The sequence below is a fragment of the Oryzias latipes genome, chromosome 7 (assembly GCF_053564925.1).
Source record: "Oryzias latipes strain Hd-rR chromosome 7, Olatipes_Hd-rR_3.1".
NCBI classification, from domain to species: domain Eukaryota; kingdom Metazoa; phylum Chordata; class Actinopteri; order Beloniformes; family Adrianichthyidae; genus Oryzias; species Oryzias latipes.
In genome coordinates, this window is record NC_136243.1 from 36,052,501 (window position 1) to 36,068,870 (window position 16,370).

Here is a 16,370-nt window from a genome sequence, read left to right on the forward strand (position 1 = left end):
AGATGATCTGATGGAGATGATCTGATGAAGATGATCTGATGAAGATGATCTGATGAAGATGATCTGATGAAGATGATCTGATGAAAATGATCTGATGGAGACGATCTGATGAAGATGATCTGACGAAGATGATCTGATGAAGACGATCTGATGAAGATGATCTGATGAAGATGATCTGATGGAGACGATCTGATGAAGATGATCTGATGGAGATGATCTGATGAAGATGATCTGATGAAGATGATCTGATGAAGATGATCTGATGAAAATGATCTGATGGAGATGATCTGATGAAGATGATCTGATGAAGATGATCTGATGAAGACGATCTGATGAAGATGATCTGATGAAGATGATCTGATGAAGATGATCTGATGAAGACGATCTGATGAAGATGATCTGATGAAGACGATCTGATGAAGATGATCTGATGAAGATGATGTGATGAAGATGATCTGATGAAAACGATCTGATGAAGATGATCTGATGAAGACGATCTGATGGAGACGATCTGATGAAGACGATCTGATGAAGATGATCTGATGAAGATGATCTGATGAAGACGATCTGATGAAGATGATCTGATGAAGACGATCTGATGAAGATGATCTGATGAAGATGATCTGATGGAGACGATCTGATGAAGATGATCTGATGGAGATGATCTGATGAAGATGATCTGATGAAGATGATCTGATGAAGACGATCTGATGAAGACGATCTGATGAAGATGATCTGATGAAGACGATCTGATGAAGATGATGTGATGAAGATGATCTGATGAAGACGATCTGATGAAGACGATCTGATGAAGACGATCTGATGGAGACGATCTGATGAAGACGATCTGATGAAGACGATCTGATGAAGACGATCTGATGAAGATGATCTGATGAAGACGATCTGATGGAGACGATCTGATGAAGACGATCTGATGAAGATGGTCTGATGAAGATGATCTGATGGTGACGATCTGATGAAGATGATCTGATGGAGATGATCTGATGAAGATGATCTGATGAAGACGATCTGATGGAGATGATCTGATGAAGATGATCTGATGAAGACGATCTGATGGAGACGATGTGATGAAGATGATCTGATGAAGACGATCTGATGGAGACGATCTGATGAAGATGATCTGATGGAGATGATCTGATGAAGATGATCTGATGAAGATGATCTGATGGAGACGATCTGATGAAGATGATCTGATGGAGACGATCTGATGAAGACGATCTGATGGAGACGATCTGATGAAGACGATCTGATGAAGATGATCTGATGAAGATGATGTGATGAAGATGATCTGATGAAGATGATGTGATGAAGATGATCTGATGAAAATGATCTGATGAAAACGATCTGATGGAGACGATCTGATGAAGACGATCTGATGAAGATGATCTGATGGAGACGATCTGATGAAGATGATCTGATGAAGATGATCTGATGGAGATGATCTGATGAAGATGATCTGATGAAGATGATCTGATGGAGATGATGTGATGAAGATGATCTGATGGAGACGATCTGATGGAGATGATCTGATGAAGATGATCTGATGGAGATGATCTGATGAAGATGATCTGATGGAGACGATCTGATGGAGATGAACTGATGAAGATGATCTGATGAAGATGATCTGATGAAGATGATCTGATGGAGACGATCTGATGAAGACGATCTGATGGAGACGATCTCATATCCTCCTTAGTGTGATGCTATCCACGGATCGTGTGAGGTCGTCCGTCCATGGTTGGTCAGCCTGGACGTACAGGAACGTCTCCCTGGGTCTTCTGTCAGAGTCCTGATGGTCCACGCTGCCCTGTGGAGACAGAATGCTGCTTCTGTCTGGTTGGGGGTCTCCGGTCTCCTAAAATCAACTGTGCAAATGCCGGAAAGCATCAGAGGAAGGTGCTGGCACTGAAACACCGGAGCGTTTGGAAGCAGCAGCGTCACAGTTCACTGAGCTGAAACATCTCTTCACTCCAGAACCTCTTTGAGTGTTTTCAGGCTGGAGCGACTCGTTTCTCTGAGAGAAACAAAGCAGTTGATAAAAGTTCCTCTGCATATCTGATCCAGGCTCCTTTTAATCAAAGTGATGACTTCACTATGAATCCAAGGAGCCCAAATTAAGATGCAACGTGGAAGAAGAGGAAGGAGATGGGAGGCATGAAATTGATGCAGCTGCAGAGGAAAACAGAATGAGCTGCCGTCTTCTCTGCTGTCGTCTAATTAGTTTGGTGGAGGCTTCATTTTTGGATCACTTCTTCTCTGCAAACGCCACTTTTCTCCAAACAGACAAAGAAAATGTTCTGGTTCTGAATCATCCCAGCCTCAGAGCCTGAGTGTGCATGTGTGAGCAGCACAAACAGGTGACTATGGATGCTGACCATCATGGTCCAGGTTCTGGCAGCAGAAGACGGGGATGTTCTCACAATGTCACCTCATTTCTTCTGAAGCTCAGCTTCAGTGACGCTGGGAATGTTCTAGAAACTGATCCAGAACGATGTTCTGTTTGTTTTGTGACTCTGACCGTTCCCCTCATGAACCCTCTGCAGGTCCTGCTCAGTCACGGCTCTGGATCACCTGTTCTCGGTCAGCTTCCCTGAAGTTGTGGACCACCGTGGGCAGAAAGCAGAGGTTCTGGATCCCAAAGAACCTCTGCTCTTCGATCCTCAGCGAGAAGATGCCGACTTTCTACAGGACAACCTGCTGGTCTTCCAGTTTCTGGCGTTGACCAGGTGAGGTGTGCATCACGTCCGCACACAGCCGAGTTCTTTGTGACAGTCTGCTGGCCTCTTTCCTCAGAGCCTCCAGTCAGAGATGTTCTTTTGGCCTCATATAATGATGAAGAATGAAATTCATTAGGAAATTCCCTCTGCTCCTCCTCCTCCTCCTCCTCCTCCTCCTCCGTCACTCTCCCATCTCAGTAATTGAGAAGCCAAATGTGTCAATGAATAAATAAGCTGCATACAAAGTTAATACAGCCTTTTGTTGCAGCTCTCGTCAGATTAATGAGCTTCCTCATCGATGTGTCGTCGATTGAACTTTCATTTGTACTTCCCATAGAAGATCAGCCACAGAGATGAAGATGTCATCTGCAAAGAACGCAACACTGATCAGGAAATTCTACTACACAGCCATGAAAATTTCATTAGATATGTGAAGTTCTGGGGGGGGGACGGGGGGTAGGAGATCCATCTCCTCATAGTGCTGGATTGTCAGTATTGTCTGTTTCCTTAATGTTGGGTCTTTTTTAGTTACTGAGGTTCAGGTTTGCTGCTTCCTTTCTAGTCTGTTCCTGTTTGGCTTCATGGATAATCACTGATTATTTGTTCTCTTGATTGAAAAAGAAAAACGTCATTGTCACACGCTGAGGTTAAGGAGGCGTGTCTTCCCTCTGTCAAACAACACTTTCTATATTTCATAATCAAAACACTTTTCATGCTTTAAAGTTGGAAAAGACTTTGAAATCCTACCTGGAGAACCCGAAGAGCAGCGGTTCTCACACCGCCTGTTGATTCAGATGCTACCATTTAAATACTTATTCAAGTTCTCCAGCATTGGAGGGTTGCAGGGGGGGTCAGTGGCTTCTCAGGTCCCTGGTTTACATCCTCTCTGTGGGATGTTTCTGTGTAGGACATCTGCAGCGGATGCTGATCCTGGCTGGCCGAGTAACATCTTCATCACATTCCAGTTCTACCGCTTTCCTCCAGTTGCCTCCCAGCGGCTCAGACTTCTCAGCAGCGATGGCGCCGAGGGTCTTCCCTGCATCCTCGCCACTGTCGGCAAGGACGGCACCGTTAACAGCGGTAAGTCTGACCAGAGGAAGCACAAGGTTGGTCAAGCCTTCGTCCTAGCTGTCCTCACAGGTGGAAACGGGCTGTCTGCGGGTGAAAAAAGGTGTAACGTGAACTCTGGTGGTCCGCACGAAATATCAAGGCGGTAGAGCGCTCAGTCAGGCTCCAGAGAGAAAATGTTCATGCACATTTTTTCTACGTTCATGCTGTGGGCGACAGGTCATAGTGAACGCTTCTACAACACGTACAGGGAGGAAGGTCAGACGCAGGCGTGTCGTACAGATTTGTCATTTTTTTTCAACCCCCCCCAAATCCTCCAGACTGAACAAGGAGGCCGTTAGAGCTGTTCACGTGACACGTGCACGCTCCTCGCTGCAGCCCGACTCTTAGAAATGAGGAAATGAGACAATCAGAGTGAAGTTTGTTTGGACGTCCTACAGGCGCTTACGGATCACGTGCACACCCTGAGCGTGTGGCTTCCATTATCCTCAGGAATACTTCATGATACTCTTACCACACAAACCACAATGGTACGTTCCATTGTCATGGCGTCTCTTAAGGTGGTCATACGAGCCTCAAGGGAACTGCAGACACACCTGAGCTCCCCCTAAAATGCAGCCGCTCCTCTACGACCCTCCACGGGCCGGACAACCCAAAAACCTGTGAACCCCCCCATTCCAGTGCATGTTAACATTCATCCTCGGTTTGCAGGAACTACATCCGGTTCTTCCTCTGGTTTTCAGACAGGATGTTTTCATGTCTTTGTGAAGAAGAGTCACAAATCATGAAAATGTTCTCCGACGTTTGTTTGCCCTCAGCATTCAGGTGCAGATGATGATGATGATGAGGATGAGGAGGATGCCTGTTCCTCCTGACTCCTGATGATATAGCAGACTGTGGGACAGCCTGGGCTCTGCTCGGCCCCCGGTCATTGTTGGGACACTTCAGTGTTGGTATCCCTTCCTCTGATAGCAGATTTTGTTAGAGGCACATCAGTGATTTAGGGCATGAGCCAGCCTAAGGTTTGTGCACCCCTGTCAGGTTACCATGGTGACGCTGAGGCTCTTCTCCTTCAATCAGCCGAGCCAGCGCTGACGGATGTCTGTTCATGTGACAGTGAATGAAGTGGAAGAGATATTACATCTTCTGACAGAGCCTGGTGTTGAACACTCAACCCCCCATGAGTGTCCACGTCTGGTCTGAATGGCTGGTGTGGAAGGTTGCAGACTCCTGGTCTCTCCTGGTCTTTCCTGGCCTCTGCTGGTCTTTCCTGGTCTCTCCTGGTCTTTCCTGGTCTTTCCTGGCCTCTCCTGGCCTCTCCTGGCCTCTGCTGTTCTTTCCTGGTCTCTTCTGGTCTTCTCTGGCCTCTCCTGGTCTTTCCTGGCCTCTGCTGTTCTCTCCTGGTCTTTCCTGGTCTCTCCTGGCCTCTCCTGGCCTCTCCTGGCCTCTGCTGTTCTTTCCTGGTCTCTTCTGGTCTTCTCTGGCCTCTCCTGGTCTTTCCTGGCCTCTGCTGTTCTCTCCTGGTCTTTCCTGGTCTTTCCTGGCCTCTCCTGGCCTCTGCTGTTCTTTCCTGGTCTCTTCTGGTCTTCTCTGGCCTCTCCTGGTCTTTCCTGGCCTCTGCTGTTCTCTCCTGGTCTTTCCTGGTCTTTCCTGGCCTCTCCTGGTCTCTCCTGGTCTTTGCTGGTCTCTGCTGGTCTTTCCTGGTCTCTCCTGGTCTTTCCTGGCCTCTCCTGGCCTCTCCTGGCCTCTCCAGGGGCCTCATTTCTAAAACTTTGCGTAGGATTCGCGTCAGAAGTGGCGTACGGATGAAACATAGGACGTGCGTACGCACAGAAATATTGGGATTTATTAAACCGTGCGCACGCACATCCTACGCATCTTTCCCTTAATAAATCACAACCGATTCTAAACTCAGCGCAGCTTTTGCGGCTTAATGACACGCCCATAGTTGCCCATAAATAGTCCGTGAAACGCCCACAAATGAATATTCATTGATTGCGAAACCATGGCAAATACGGAGAGGAAATCAAAAAAACGTAACTTCACTCAATGTGAAGTAGAAGTTATCGTTGGCGAGGTGGAAAAGAGGAGAAAAGTGTTGTTTGGAGGGCACAGTGTGGGCATTACTAATGCCAAAAAGGCACGTGATGGCAAACGGTGGCAGACGCCGAAAATGCTGCAGCCTCACAACCTCGGACCGTGGTCAAATAAAAAAGAAATGGTCGGACATCAAAGTCGAGGCAAAAAGACGTCTAGTGCTGCATCGCCAGAGTGTCTCTGCCACGGGGGGGGGGGAGCTGACCTGACCCCTCTTGATGAGAGACTGACGGCAATTATTGGGGAATCCCTATTAAGTGGAGTGGTGACTGACACAGGCACGGCGTGGTTCCTCCGAGTGCTCCTCTGTAACGCCGGGCCCAAAAGCCCGCATAGGTCCAACAGGACGGCTGGAGGAAGTGGGAACCGGCTCATAAGCCACTCGTCCTCGTTTGTCAGCAAGTCTTCTTGCTGTCTAAAGATGCGTTCACTCCGAATTCTTCCATTTGCCACATCTTCTAAGAGCGCAAGATCAGCCATTGTGCGTCATTACGCATTGTGATGGGGCATTTTATTTCCCTCCATTTAATTACATCTGACAAGCTACAGATGTTGGTAATAATCGACGTGGAAATGGGAAATTGATCAGCAAATGTAATTTCTTGTTGCTTTCTGAATGGTTGAGACATACGCCATACATTGTTTTATCAAAAATAAAACAAACTAAAGGCATATGCATGAATACCATACTTCCATAGCTTATGAAGAAATGTTTTACTATGAAAACAACTTTCCCCAGTGGACAATTAGTACATCTGTCCGTCCGTCCGTCCATCCGTCTGTCTAATTACACCTATATCTGCTCCGCCAGACGGACACACTGACGGGAATATCAGTTTTGTACATTATTTCGTTCTGTTAACTATATTATTTATGAGGATGAATTGCACAACATGCCAATATTGCAGAACATATTTCACTTTTCTTTCTGCAAATAAGTGTTCATTTGAATTTCTGTTGTAATTTTCGTTTGATTGTTTTGTTTGTTTCACTGCTGATCGATCAAACGGGTGTTGGTGTAGCTGTTAATTGTAAGACTTGCTTTGTGAAGTCTTCATGTTATTTCTGAGAGGCAGTATTGTCATTTTCACTTTAACGTGTTTCTTCCATCTGCCGACGGTGTCGCCGTTTCTCATTTCACCCGTTTTTGTGCGTACGCCTGGGTCAGAACTTGAATGAAGGACCGCACATTTTCCCCTCAAGTTTGCTTTTTATAAATCTCAATTATTGCGTAGAGAGTGGCGTACGCCTTCTTTTGTGCGTACGCAACCTTTAGAAATGAGGCCCGTGGTCTTGGTTGATGGAGCTGATGGGGGGATGGAGTGGATCAGTTTCTTCTCCATCCAGGTCCAAAAGCAGACTTCAGTCTGAACCAATGTTGAGCTGCAGGAGCCGCTGTCTCCCGTCTGGACTGGAAAACTGAAGCCTCTTCACGGCCCTTTTCCTCAGAAAGTGAGCGGCTGTGAACTAGGAAGCTGCATTCCTCTGTACACGGAGAGACGCCTCAGAGCTGCTTCTTCAGATGGAGGCTTCTGTTTTACAGGCAATCTGGAAAACTGGGAAAAATAATCCCACTGCATCTGTTTCCACTAACGAAAGGGACATTTTTTGGGTTTTGCATCATAAAAACACTGGACTGTTTGAATCCTGTAAAGAGGTAAAGGAAGAAGGCAGGAGACGTTTGAGAAGCTCTAAATAATCCAGAGGGTTTAGAAAAAGCCTGCAGCAGCTGCTGATAGTGGACACATACACCTTCATGTAGCGTTCAAGTGCTCACAGTTCGACTGAGATGTTCCGCTCTGTGCTCCTCCCTCAGCCTCTCCTGGCCTGCAGCTCCAGTTCAAAGTGGACGATCGTTTCCTGAGACCCGGCGAGAAGCGGCGCTTCCTTGGTTACCTGGCTCTGCACACCATGCACTTGGACGTCTGGGATGGAGACTCGCTGCTGCTCATAGGTTCCACTGCCATCGAGCTCAAGGTAAAACACACCGGAGGTGATACCTCTGACAGCACAAAAACATCTGACCTTCTGACTTTGACGCTCAGACTTTTTTCAGGCAACTGTATTTAAAAAAAACAAAAAAACAAAAACAATTCAGCACACCTGGTTTCTTCCTCATGGGTCTGTTGTTGACCTGTTTCCCTTTTCACTTGTTTTTAAGCTGATAGCCCCGAATTGAAAACACCAGATTTTTACATCCACAAACCAGCATTCAACTAAAAAATTAGCGTCTTCATTCGTTTTGTCGGCATTTAAAGTCCCACTCCGGTCATCTTCTGATCTGTTTTCAAAGCGTTCTCACTGGCCTTTTCATTATGATGATACCGTTTTTAACCCTTGTGCTATCCTAGGCACTTTATCTTTGGGAGTTGGGTCATCTGGACCCACTAGACAGTGCTCTGAACCTTTGTTCTTCAATGATTTGTGATCTTCACTGGTGTCCATGGATTACATGAAATCTTTCCACCTTTATCCACCTTTGTCATGGTAGGGAGAACACCTCAATGGAAGGGGGGGGGTCATCTGGACCCCATAGGATAGCACAAGGGTTAAACAAAATCTAGAAACCTGTGTCGTTTTCTACATCATAGTTTCTGCAGAGCGGCAGGAGTTCCTGAGAAATTCACCTCTGAGTTGTGGGCGGGGCGTTTGGGATGGACCAACCCCACCCCCTTCTTCCCCTGCTAGCTTACAGCCCCAACCTAACATTACTGGATATGGAGAGTAATATCAGATCTATCCATCCGTCCAGTTCTGATCCAGATTCTGATCCAGCTCAGACCAGGAAAACAAAGACGTTCATGGATCTATTTGTCTGCAGGTGGATGGTCAGCATATTTTCTATGTCACAAATATGGTCTGTTTCAAACAGCGTTTTTTCATCTGCTCCTGATTCACAATGATTTGAGTAAAGAATTACTTACAAATGCAATTTAGAGCTTAATTTTCTCTATAAATGTCCTCCATTATCAGAAAAATGCCAGAAAAACACTTAAAAAAAACACTTTTTTTTTTTTATCAGAGTGGGTCTTTAAAGAGTTTGTTGCACAAAAAACACTAAGCAACTAAGGAAAAGAGACCAGAAACATTAAAGTTTTTAAATCTGCAGATTTCAAGCAGTCAGATAGGTTGTGTCTGACTTCCTTCCCTACTCGCTCTACAGCGCGTTCTCCATGTTCTAGTTCTGTCTGAATCTACAATTCCAAAATCCAGGAAATTTCCCAGAATTCTCTGCGATAAACCAGTGTGCATTGATGCTCACTAGATCTGGGAATAGAGACCACAATGCATTGCGTCGCAACAATTTTTGCCAAAAACATGTATTTAAATACATTTTTTAAATAAACCATTAACGTTTTTATCTTAGGCAGACAGTGGACTCATAAATAATCGGCGCAAAAAGCTCATATCAATCTGATTTTAACTTTGTAAAATCGATGAAGTCATATTCGCCGTTAATAAAAAAAAGTAGTGAGCGTCTGAATTGATTTTAAAATTCAGAGAACTACAAAGTCTCACTATATAGTTTTTATTAGTTAGGGGTCAGGGCGGCAGACATAGCCTAGCCCACTAACTTTAGCATTAGCATGCTGACATTAGCATTAGCATACTCACTTTATCACTTGCACACTGACATTAGCATACGGACATTAGCATGCTGCCATTAGCATACTGACATTAGCATGCTGACATTAGCATGCTGACATTAGCATACTCACATCCGCTGTGGCATTGTGACGTTCTGTAAAGCTAGTATGTTTTTTCCTCCAGTACCTGCTGCGTCAAGGAAGACCTGCAGTCCAGGCTCTCCATGAGCTGGAAGTCCTGACCACTGACTATGCTGGGGAGGACACCTCCCTGCTGAGCACAGATCCAGGTCACCGGTCCACCTACGGCCCTGCAACTTTTCGCACCATTGTCAGAGGCCGTCTCTACGTGCGCACCAGCAACTTTGGCAAGTACTGAAAAGAGGCCAGAGATGCTGAGATTCAGCCTGAAATAGCTAATTAACAGAGATGCACTGAAGTTTAAGGCAGGAATAAAAAATGTAATCAAAGTACCGGTATGCTTCCAGAAATGTAAACGATGAGGGTTGGTTTTTATTATAAAGTGGAAAAGAAGCAAGCAAAAGGAAAGTTAAAATCAATTGTAGGATTGTAATCAGTTTGTTTGATCAACCGATTCTACCAAACGGGTATAGATTATCAAAGCCACACTGAAACTCATTCATGAACTGAAACGGCTTCAAACGGAGATCCAAACTCTGCTACCAAGGTGAAAGACAGTTTTACAGCAACAAGACACAAAGTACTTCTGCATGAGCAAGGTCTCTGCCAGACAAACGGAGGTTTCAGGATGTTCAAGCTCTTTGAAGAAGCACAAAGAAATGGATCTGACCAGACGTGGTCTAAAGGCGTAACAACTAAAGGATGTACCGTATAAGTCACCTTTTTTTCATAGATTGGCCAAGGATGCAACTTATACTCAGGAGCGACTAATTTGTGATTTTGTAGAACATAAATAGGCTCAAATATTCTTTATATGCCCACTAACAAACAGTTGCCCTTTAGCGGTTGTTTCCTACTAACAACCTATAGAGGGCGCTGTAGGTGCATGTCTTTGCTGCTGACAGAAGAAGCAAAATAAACATGGAGCAGAATGCGATCATGCTCCTCCTGAACGTTATGTTTGTCTTACATCGAGACATTTTATTCTCGTTTTCTCTCTTGGAGAGAATCTCTGATCAACCCAGACACGGAGACGGGGTTATCGAGGCTTTTACAAAGCTCTTCAAAACAGATAATCTCTCAGCATCATCCGTGTTTTCCATGCATTGTGATGAGGCCACAAATTTGAGACGGTGGGGGGGCGTCTAGTTTATTTTTGGACAAGTATTGAGCCTTAAACTTGACGCGCGTCAAACGTCAAACGTCACTAATGTGACGCATGAATTGCGTTCGGTGTGATGGCAGCATTACGCCGGACTTGGTGAATTTGTACATAGATGTTTCTCTTCAAAGTGCGACTTATATATTTTTTTCTTTTATTGTACTTTTTTTTTGCTACTGCGACTTATACTCCAGAAAATATGGTAAGTTTACAGCGATAATTGCCTGAAGTGTAGTTTTTACTACTCTCCACCATATTTCTAGAGATTGTGAATCTCAGACACCACAAATATTAGTAACTAAATCTTGGGAACAGATAGGAAATATCCGAGTGTTTAGATACTTGTTACAACCCTATAGATGTGGGGGGGTCACAGTGGGCATTAGGGTCCTCTGAGAAGGCCTCCAGACCTACTGACAGCTAAACCTCTGAACTCTCAGTCTGCTGAACGAAGACAGCTCACCAGAACCATGACTCTCCCTTTCATTATCAACTTATTCCTCCACTGCTCCAAATAGTTCTTTAGCGATGGCGTTGTTGAAGCTAACGGCGCCAGTTTACCCGTCATAGCCGTCTGAGGAAGGTAGCGGGCGCTGGTCGTGGCTCAGGTCACAACCTAACGTCCCGGCTGACAGTCAAACCCACCTTCAGAAGGCAGACCGTAACCTTTTTCTCACCTTCAGCTGGTTTCTGGTTCTTTTATTTTTAGCGCCGGCGCCCCCTCTGTGGGATTTTTCTCCGGGATGCTCTCTGTGAGTCAGCGCTGTTCTGTAGCGAGGTTGGATGTGATGGGGATGACACACAGGCATGGATGCTTATCAAATCACTTACACATGCTGAGGCGCGTTCACTCATGCATGCGCACAGACATGCACACACGTGCAGATGGACCCGTGTAACCGAGCGCAGAGTTTATGAGACCAGACATGGCAGGAATGAGCGGCAAGCGGTCCAAAGAAGTCACCGATTTGCAGAGAGAACTTTGGGATTTTTAGCTCTGGAGACCCGAAACTCCCCACCTTATATTCACTCCTAATGTTCTGGAAAGTTCTGCCTGAGGTAAGAATGCAGAGCAGTCATGTTTGGATCCATATGCAGCTTTTTCAGGAGTTTCCTTTGAAACGGTGAGGGCATGCACACACACGTGAGGCCGTTTCTCTGCATGAGCTGAGAGCTGCAGGAAAACACGCCAAAAAAGCCTCTTTCACTGGGGGGGGCACACAGTTCAGAACCTGAAGGAGAGCATCTCCTCCACAGTTGGACATGTGGCTGGAGCGTCTCGCACACACCTGCAGCAGGTCTGCAGTACCTGAGAGAAGGCCCCTTTTTCACCCTGACCGGCCTGGGACGCCACAGGTCCTTCCAGAAGACGTAGATTAGGTTTTTTTTGCTCGCACAAGAAGGAGGAGCTTCACAGAGTTAAGTGAGAGCTGGGACTCAACACTTGGACTTGGAAGGAGGTCGTTTGAGGATTTTACGGTCAGATCAACATGTCTGAGGTGTGGAAGGGACTGACGCACAACTCCATGGACATCGATGTGAGGGTCACCAGGTCACCGGAGACCAGACCTGGACAAACGATGCAGATCTGTTTTTCAATCGATTTAGTGCCCCACCCTCAACGCCTCCTCTCAGCTGCAACCGTTGACGTCTCAGTTCCCCGTAAAAAACACCTCTGGTGAAACCCGGGCTTCCCCCGACAGTGGAGGGAACTGGCTCCTGTGACCTATGACCCTGAACAGGACTCAGTGGGTGGAGAAGATGAATGGATGGGAATACCTGGTCTTATCCTGCAGATCTTTGTGGAGGAGCCTGCAGAGTTCAGTCACATGTTGGCTTGTAGTGGATGGGTGTTTATTCTGGACGTCTTCATCTGCTCTGCAGTGTGAGATGGGGGAAAGGTGAGGGGTGCCACAAGGCTGAGACCATCTCTGACAGAGACTGTTGTGGGATTCAGAGCTTCTCCTACCTATGACTCCTTCGGCTCCAGTGTCCTTTCAGGTTGTCATGGAAACAGCATATGGCAGTGAGGCGGAAGAGGCCCTGGAGCTCCAGGAGCTGAACCAAAGAACCGTGTCCAACGTCCTCCGAGGGTTCATCACCGTGAAAAACCAAGTACAGCGATTGAGGTCAACGGATTGTTCCCGTTCTGAAGGAACTGTGTTTGCAGAGATGCTTGTGTTCCAGAACCTGACTTCAAACTTTGTGCTTCAGCCGATTCGTCTGTTTATTAAATAGATAAAAAGTGAATAATGAATAAAACTGAGCTTTTCTAAAACTTTCCTCAGCAGGTTCTGCAGTCAGAGAGCTTCTGCATAAACGTGACAGCAGCTTTTTTCTGCTTCATGCTTCTTCTCTAAGGCTCACTAAAAGCACTCACAGCACGGCGAATGTCTGCAACCTCCTCTCGACCTGCTGCTGCTCCTCCTCTGCAGCTTGATAAGCTGAAGGAGAACTGAGACTTGGACGTTCAGACAAAACGTAGCCGTCTGTGGTTTGGCTGTAGGGGTGTGCATACATCATGGGTGACTGTGTGAAGTCCTTGCTGCAGGCACATGGATGCCTCACTACATTAGCCTTGCTTGTAGCCTTGGGCTGGGGCAGACTCTGCTCATTGCAGAAGGTCAGTGGCCTGGAACGACGAGGCAGAAGGAATCGAATGTTGCAGACGGCGTTGGAAACCCCTCAGCGCTCGCTCTCATTTGCTCTGGAGATCTGTAAATCAGAGCTTTGTTGTGGCCTTAACCTCCAGAGGTGCCGGCAGAGCCAAGAGGGCGGGCAGGTGGGGGGCCGCCGAGCCGGGTTATTGTCATGCAACAGCCAGAGACAGTCCATAAAATTGATGGAGCTCAGCCTCCTGGAACTTTGCTCACCATTACTCTTCTCTACACTCAGGATGCAGAGCTGCAGATGTTTTTCTGTCTGCAACACAAACCCAGAGAAGCTGCTTTTCTCTCATGAGGCTCAGCAGACATCACCAAACATCACCAAAGCCGCCAGCTCTAACCAGCTCATATGTGTGGAACGTCTGATGGTTTCTCATTATTTAGGTTCATCCTTCTTTGCTTTTTTTCATCATTCAGTTTATCAAGGAGCTCTGAGTTAAGCTGCCGGAAGAGATCTGTTGCTGACGGACTCGTACTCAAAAGCAAACGTGAAATGTTCACAAAGGCGCCTGGGAAATGAAACTTTATCAAATGTGTTCAGTCAAGGGGTGTGGCCAGAAAGGGAGATGGATGACGGAGGGATGCATCGGGATGGAAGAGGCGTCTCCCATTAATCTGCAGAGCCACTTTGTGTCGGTTTGTTTGGCACCACCAGAAGCCCATTACTCATTGAGCTACAGCCATTATCAATTTGTTGATGAGGGACTCGACTTTTTAGCTCTTTTCTCAAACTTTCCAAAGCCAACTGACGACTCTCATCTTTGTCTCTCAGAAAGTTTCCCTTTGGTGCCTCATCAGGGCTGTTTTCAGTGAACCCCCTCTGCCAAATATTCAGCAAGACTGGCTATGGATACCGACTCAGAAATGGGCCCAACATCAGTCACCTCCTCTACATGGATGACATCAAGCTATATGCTAAAAGCTAGCGTGACATTGACTCCCTGATCCACACCACCAGGATGTACAGTACTGACATTGGGATGTCATTCGGGCTCGAGAAATGCAACCGGATGGTGACAAAGAGAGGCAAGGTAGTCCACACAGGAGGGGTCTCACTCCCAGAAGGAACAATAGCAGACATTGAGGACAGTTACAAGTACCTTGGAATTCCACAGGCAAATGGCAACCTGGAGCAGGAAACAAGGAAAGCTGCAACAGCTAAATACCTCCAAGGAGTAAGGCAAGTCCTGAGAAGCCAGCTCAATGGCAAAAATAAGACCCGGGCAATAAACAGCTACGCACTGCTAGTAATCAGATACCCTGCAGGAATAATAAGATGGCCAAAGGAAGAGATACAGACCACGGATGTTAAAACACGAAAGCTCCTCACCATGCATGGAGGGTTCCATCCCAAATCCAGCACCCTGAGACTGTATGCTAGCCGCAAGGAAGGAGGCCGAGGACTAGTGAGCGTAGAAGCCACTATCCAGGATGAAACATCCAAGATGCATGAGTACATCAAGCTCAAGGCCCCAACTGACAGTGTGCTCAGTGAATGTCTCAGGCAATGGAGAGCAGAGGATACAGTGCTGGAGGACAGATCCTCATGGGAGGACAAACCCCTGCATGGGATGTACCACCGGACCATAACTGAAGTGGCTGATATCAAGAAGTCCTACCAATGGCTAGAAAGGGCTGGCCTACAGGACAGCACTGAAGCACTCATCCTGGCAGCCCAGGAACAAGCCCTGAGCACCAGAGCCATAGAGGCTCAGATCTACCACACCAGACAAGACCCAAGGTGTAGATCTACCACACCAGACAAGACCCAAGGTGTAGATCTACCACACCAGACAAGACCCAAGGTGTAGTCTGTGCAAAGAGACGCCTGAAACAATATAGCACATAACTGCAGGATTTAAGATGCTGCAGTCCAACAAAACCACTTAACTTAGTGACTATTTGCCCGGGCTGCATGAGTATTTTTTACCAATAGCTTCTCAGCAGAGCTACGTCCAGGATTCTGAGCAGCGATTTGCTTCCTTACTCCTCCCTCTTTGAGTCCATCAGGTTATATGTGCAGAAACATGTAACAGGACCGGCTGTAAGGTCGGGACACCATTCAGGCTAAGAGTCAAAGCGACGTGAGCTGTTCTCGTTGTTATGCATGTTCCACACTGACGTGCGTCTCTTTCAGGAAGTGGGACAGACGGCAGCAGGCAGACGGCGGTGGACCACAGGCCGTCTGCTGCTCACATCATCACACCGTGCAGAGCCAACTGCGGCTTCAGAGGAGGAAGGCTGTTCCCCAGACAGTTCCTCCAGCCTAGCGGTCAGCACTTTCATCCTCTCTCTCCTGTCTGTTTGAGTTTTGTTAAACGTCTTCATTGGCGCCATGCAGCTCGCCTTCGTGTCACATTTAGGAGTTTCCTTCACACTTGAGTGCCAGCTTTGATCGGCTCAGGTTAAAGCTACCTGAACCTGACTGACCAGAGTCAAAAACTGACTGTTCTGATCCGTTAAGCTCTTGAGTTAGCGTTGCTTCATCAACTTATGAAAAAGTTTGTTTTTGATTCAAAATTCTGAGAAAGTTATTAAAATCTTTCAGTCAAGATAAAAAACCTTTATGCTGCCAAAATAATCAATTGATTACAATTTAGTTCAAGATTTAATTTATAATAATTTATAATAATAATAATAATTAGTAACAAAACCATTGTTTTTCTCATTTGAAGTGGGATTCAATCAAACGGTTAACACAGTGGTTTTAATTAACTCAAAGTGAAACTTTCAACAGTAAATTCATGGATTCTCCAGCTAAAAATGAACAGAAAAGCAGCTTTTTGCTACTAGCTCTACAGAAAAGGAGTCCTGGGACTTGCTGGTGTGTCTCGGTTCCATTTGCTGGACTTGGCTGTTGTAACTAGACATGCGGCTCCGTCCTGCTCCGTAACAGTGTTGACATTGTTTT

At 46.3% G+C, this 16,370-nt stretch overlaps 1 protein-coding gene across 6 annotated transcripts in view; it reads left to right on the plus strand.

Annotated features, from left to right (window-relative positions):
- nphp4 (nephronophthisis 4) overlaps nt 1-16,370 on the plus strand; it is a 93,278-nt gene that overhangs the window by 47,455 nt on the left and 29,453 nt on the right. For all 6 annotated transcript variants that reach the window (XR_013657140.1, XR_013657138.1, XR_013657139.1 and 3 more), the window contains exons 15-19: nt 2,565-2,747; nt 3,646-3,818; nt 7,720-7,880; nt 9,675-9,862; nt 15,601-15,731. Coding sequence is in view for 3 of the 6 variants with exons in the window: in XM_078949738.1 (XP_078805864.1) it covers nt 2,565-2,747; nt 3,646-3,818; nt 7,720-7,880; nt 9,675-9,862; nt 15,601-15,731 (836 nt within the window). In the remaining 3 variants the exon portion in view is untranslated. The remainder of the gene's footprint in view (nt 1-2,564; nt 2,748-3,645; nt 3,819-7,719; nt 7,881-9,674; nt 9,863-15,600; nt 15,732-16,370) is intronic.